At 40.0% G+C, this 6,000-nt stretch overlaps 1 protein-coding gene and 1 non-coding gene across 2 annotated transcripts; one reads left to right on the top strand and one right to left on the bottom strand.

Moving 5' to 3' along the window:
• Positions 1-390: 390 nt before the first annotated feature.
• Positions 391-942, bottom strand: BDF20DRAFT_799401 (uncharacterized protein; the record flags this gene model as incomplete). The annotated part of the gene is made up of 1 exon (XM_053076338.1): positions 391-942. A coding segment is annotated over one exon (552 nt), but the record flags the coding sequence as incomplete, so codon positions are not given.
• A 618-nt stretch (positions 943-1,560) lies between these two features.
• BDF20DRAFT_t12 lies at positions 1,561-1,633 on the top strand. The gene has a single exon. It is a non-coding gene; the product is annotated as a tRNA-Thr (tRNA).
• The last annotated feature ends 4,367 nt before the right edge of the window (positions 1,634-6,000 follow it).

The following is a 6,000-nucleotide window of genomic DNA, read 5'->3' as shown; positions in this document are numbered from 1 at the left end:
AAGTAGGGAGACGAGAGGGGGAAAGAATCCAGGATTCAGTAACTAAGAGAAGAGACATGGAACTGCAGTGAGAGAGGACATCGGCAACAGTTGTTTGTTGCAAACCATTGGCGTTCCAAAGACCGATGGACAATGTCAGATGATTGTTGGTGGTGTTTGTGGTGCCCCCTATAAGCGGGGAGCAGCCGATGACGACGAGCTTATCTCGTAGGCATCATTATCACCATCTGTATTTATAGATGAGGCAACAGAATCATTATCATCAGCAAAGGCGCTCTCGTGGAATTCCTCACCAGCTTCAATCATCTCAGAATCACCGGTGACAAAACCTAACGAGGTCAAGAAAGCGGCAGCAGTAGTAGAAGAAGAGCCAATATCACGGGTACGTTTCAATGGTCGGGGGTTTCTCTCCGCAACAATCTCCTTGGCAATGGAATCAGCGATCCAACCTTGGTCAACAAAAAAACGGGCAACACTGGGTACCAGGTAAGCCCGTACATATCGTAGGGCACGGATACAACGGTCTTGTTGTAGGGCTTTAGCGAAACGAGTGCGGTCAGTGGCAGAAGCATTGGTCATAGCAGGATTAGCAATATGCTTTTCATCCAAAGGGTCAAAGTGTTCCAAAGGAACAACTTTACAGGCCTTGAGGTGGTTTGAGAGATCGGTAGTAAAGTCGTTGTGTACCAAGAGGCCAATCACACGGTGGGCAGGTAGAGTAATATCTACGATACGACCAGTGTCAATGCCAATGGTACTGAGGCGGTGGCGAATTTCACTACGGTTGATTTTACGAGCTCGAGGTATGTACACGTAGGAGTAGCCTTGTGGGGCAGTAGGATCATATTGGCTGAAAGCCCTTACAGTGGCCTTAAGCTTACGCTCAGTTAGTTTCTTAGGGGCGGGACGCTTAACAATTTGAACCCAAGCAGTTTTGGGAGTAGTAGGGGCAGTTTGCGTCGTAGCAGTGGTGTTGATGGTAGTAGTAGGAGTAGTGGTGGGTATAGCATATTTGCTGGCAGCGGTACTCAATGCAGTGGCCTTTGAAGTGGCATTGGGAGTAGAGATCGAATCTGCTACTTTTAAGCCTCTAGCGGCCATATTGGGCGTGATAGCGGCATTTTTCTGTTCGAAATTCAAATTCTGAAGATTTTGCACAGTTGCGCTTAAACGATTTAACTCCCGCTGGAAAAAATCATTCGCAGTCTCATGGTCGGAGAATTTTGTCACTAGCTCGGCGAACTGAAGTGCGAGGCCGTCGACTTTTTCGGTCAAGTTTTGGAGGACTGTGAACACTCGGGCGAGTGTTTCCTCCAATTTTTGGGTTGACATGTTGTTGTTGGGAGCTGTAAGGTGATATCGTTACGGAAGGATATCGTGTGTTGTGGAGGTAATCCGTCTAAAAAAAATAAACAGATGGTGTATCCTTAAGGCTGGGTTGGGCAGGTACCTAGCTTTAGCGTTGTATGATTGGATGGCTGTAAACAACTGATATTCACGTGACCTGAGAGGTAATTGTGTGTGAATGTCTGGAGAAGTGTTGTACGAGCAAAAGAGCCTGCCTTCTTGGCTCAGTTGGCAGAGCGTCTGCCTAGTAAGCAGAAGGTCGGCGGTTCGATTCCGCCAGAAGGCATTCTTTTTTGCCTAACAGCATTTTAAATAAGATCTGAGTGGTGGGTGGTTGTTTATTTATGTTGTCGTTTGTCGTGCCTAGTAATAGAGATTTTTGTCTTGTGGACGGTCTTCTTATTACTTATTAGTTTGGACTTATTTTTAAGGTGAGAGAAAAGATTTTATCTGTTCTTTATTTTATGTTCTTGATCTTTTTATACAATTACATTGTTAAGATTACTAATTAGTATACAATATTTTGAGGCACGACACGTGCCTCAAAATAGTGTCGTGTGTTGTGCACAAAGCTTGTAGGAGGATGAAAAAGTATTTGGATATTTTTTTTTAAACTGGTGTCGTGTGTCGTGTTACAGATTATAGTGATGTATCCACATCAATGCTTTATCTAATCCACTCTTTAAAGAAAACTGAGACATAACCATTCTGATCTAAGACAAATTATCATAAAATAACAACGCTCTTCTCATTTAATAAAACGGTATCTTTTAAGCTCGTTTAATACTTTTGCTATTGCAACGGATAAATCATTTTTTTTAAACGATAAGAAAAGACTACTGTTATTACACAAAAATAACAAATTACAAACAATACTATGACTGGCACTACTCGCAGAAACACTAGAAACGCTAACACCAGCTCTGTTAGCAATGACAATGCTAACAACAATCAACAAGCTACTAATACAGCAGCTTATACAGCTATGGACATTGACAGAGAGTTTCCACCTCTCCAGGTAAACAATACCAACAATCCGAACGATCAGGCCGACATACCTCGTCTATCAATCGACAATGTCGTATTTGAGGGTAGATGATATACAAATATTAAAGATATAATTCACTTTATGAAGGATAAAGATGAATTATACAATATTGCAAACCAGAAATAATTAGAAACTACATAAACTCTAATATATGAGTACCGTGAATTAAGTGTTGTGTTTAGTTGACAGCATCATATGAGATGTGGAGAACTCGTATACAAATTATACAAGATCCTCACACCTCATTACTGCTGAAATAATATGAAGTAGAGTAGGAAACGAATATAGAATAAGTGATGATTCTTATACGAGATTAGCTACCTCGTATAAGGCTGAACAGGTTGTCATTTAGGATATATAGTTTACTTATTTTGCTATAATACGTTACTATATGACATAGGATATATAGTAGAATTAATATATGGACATGCAGGATATATTGATTCAACACCAAGGTATAATAGGTTATAAGTACTATTCCCTGCCTTCGGCATAAAGAATGATGACAAGATAATAGTTTGTGATCATCCTTTACAATAACTGTTCACTCAACTCAAACACCACGCACGAATACTATTTTCCTGCAAGCAGTGCTACATAATGGTTAGCACGGGAAAATAGGTTAGTTGCATGATCACTAGATCAAGCCATGGATACGTTTACAAGTCCACCCGCTCCGGGTAGATGCGTAATCTCCTCAAGGGAGAATTCTATTCTTTTACGGTTCAGAAGACGTACGTCTTCTTTGAGTAGAATAACTCAGCTGTCAGTTTCTAGGTTCCGCAATATGAAGAAGATATTTAAATTTTTGCAGTAGATATTTTTTCTTCTCTTTGAACTTAACTTGATTCAAAATAAAAACCTACTAGTTTGATCTCGTTAACTTTATTGTTTTAACTAAGTGATATTTAACTCTCAAGTCGTCAAATACCACAATTTTTTTAACGAAGACCCTTACTGAAACTAAAATGTCTACTGCAAGCAACTACGAACCTTCTTCTCCTTCTCCTGCCGACCTCTTTGGTTACGACAGCTCTCTGTCCGAAGACACGGAGATGCATGATGCTGCTGTTCTTTCTGCCCCTTCTGTTCCCACTGCTTCTGGTGTTGGATCGTCCCAACAGACGGTTCATAAAACCATGGGACATGCAGAAAGCATGCATCCTTCCACTTCTGCAAATAATTTTGCATATAATGATGTTGGCAATGAAACTAATTCGCATCATAAAAACAATAGCATTAACATTAATGCCCCTGAGTTGGATGGTCATAATTTGACTATCATTTCAAACGATGTCTTGATCGCACGGTATAAGACTCAAATCAACCAGTTGCACTTGAAATGTTCGACGACTTCTGATGCTTCCGAAGTTCAGAACATGCGCAACACCATCAATGAGCTTCGTCAATTGATGGAGGATTTGATTAACGAGGGTAAGCCACCTCATAAAAAATTTTCAAACCACGGCACTGCGCAATTAAAGTATGCGCACCCGCACATTCCTCTCAGGGAAATTCCTCTGTTTCAGTTGGTAGACGACGCGCCTGAGGTTAAAACCGAAGGTAGGATCTCGTACGAGAACGCTGAGTCATTCACTACGGCCTTTGAAACAATTTTACAAAGCCATGATTGTGATATGAATGCATGCTGGCGTAAGTATTTAGTATCGTCATTCTTGGTTAGTAAAAATAGCATTTACAGCCGTTGGTATGAAACCAATATCAACCCCAGGCCTGCAAAGACGAACTGGTCAAGCATTAAAGAAGCCATCATTGAGCGCTTTGGGTACCTTTCAACACCCAGTAACAAAATAGAAAATTTTGTTACGATGCGCCAGTCGAAAACCGAGCTTCTGCGCGACTATGTGGATCGCTATAGACAAGCTATTCATCGTCTTCCTGGCGCTCCTCTCCCCAACTCTGTTGTTGCTGTTGCTTTGCTCGTCGAGTCTCTTTTGTCTATGACAAAAAAAGAGGTTAAAAAATCGTTGAAGAAACACAACGATAAGGGCCCCAAAGCGACTTATTACCTTGATACATTAGAGGAAGTATATAAACATATTGAAGTTTATTACGGCCCTATTCAGGAAGCCCTATACCATGCTTTGGCTACCGACGTTTCGCCGAAAAAGAAAGCTGAGACGAGCCATAGTGGCATTAAAAGAAAACAAACCGGTTCTGAAAACGATTTTCAGAAAAAGCAACGTCCCGCTCCCGCTACCGCTAAAAACCTTTGCAATTATTGCAAAAAGGAGGCATTCTCCTACGAGCACTTGAAACGTTGCATCGATTATTTGCATAGTGATAAATACAAGCAGTATTTGATCAAGCAAAATGATCGCCGTCATAACAAGGTACAGTTACATGTTTCAGAAAAGAACAATGAAAATGGAACTGATAAGATTAATATCTTCTATAGTAATCTCGAAAATAAAATTGCTGAAGGCTTTACCAGTGAAATTCTCACTGATAATAATTTTAATCCTATCGTTTATCATTCTAAAGTCAAATCCTTGCCATCAGATGATAACATTAAAAATAAAAATTATCTGTTTGCTAAGGACAAAAACCAAAATATTGTCTGCTTTCATGTTGCTGACTTGACAGAAAAAGAGGTCCAGAACATGACACCTTATTCTCCTGCTATTACCATCAACAATGAACAATTGATTGGTATGCTCGATACAGGTGCCCAAAAATCAATAATCAATGAAAACTTTGATTTTGCAGATAAATCTATATTTGACAAATTAATTCCTACAAAGGGTAAGATCACATATGTGGGCAAAAACGTTTCGTCTGAACGTAAAGGAGAAACGCAACCACTCGAAGTCAAATATAGAGGCAAGCCCGGATTTCTTCATTCCTTTGAGGTTATGGAAATGCCTGAAAACATGAGCAAATTACCGGTACTCTTTGGAAGAGATATAATTCCTAAACTTGGTATTAGAATAGAAAATATTGCTTTTTCTTTTGAAGACAGAGAAGAACTTATTTTCGAAGATTCTGTTAACCACGAGGTCTATATTCCAAATGTTAGCAAAGCATGTTCTGAACAAGAGTATGAAGATTTCATGAAGGTACTTCAGCCGTATATTAAGGCGAATGCAGAAATCAATCTTCACAATTTATGTCCGATTCCCGAGGCAATCGTACATTTGAAAACAGCTCCTAATGCAGTGGCTTATACTAGACAGTACCCTGTCGCTTATGCTCTTCAACCTGTTGTAAGAGAACAAATTCAAAAATGGGCAGATGATAGAACTATCGAGCCTGCTAAACCATCCGGTTTTAATAGTCCTCTGACCATCGCACCTAAGGGTTCTCCCGACCCTTCAGGTAAACAAAAATGGAGAATCTGTTTGGATACAAGACGTATCAACAATCTCTTGGAAGACGTATCAAACGTCAACACACCTCTCATCGATGACATTTATCATGAGATGCGCGAGTCAAAGATTTACAGTGTCTTTGATATTTCTGGTGCTTTCCACAGATTGGAAATTGCTAAAGAAGATCGCCACAAATTAACATTTACTTTTGAAGGCAAAAGCTGGCAATTTAGAGGTGCTTGCTTTGGCTTGAAATCCCTTTCTGGCATATTT

This window comes from Mycotypha africana (genome assembly GCF_025528875.1).
Source record: "Mycotypha africana strain NRRL 2978 chromosome Unknown BDF20scaffold_1, whole genome shotgun sequence".
NCBI classification, from domain to species: domain Eukaryota; kingdom Fungi; phylum Mucoromycota; class Mucoromycetes; order Mucorales; family Mycotyphaceae; genus Mycotypha; species Mycotypha africana.
This window is presented reverse-complemented; position numbering and strand designations above follow the sequence as displayed.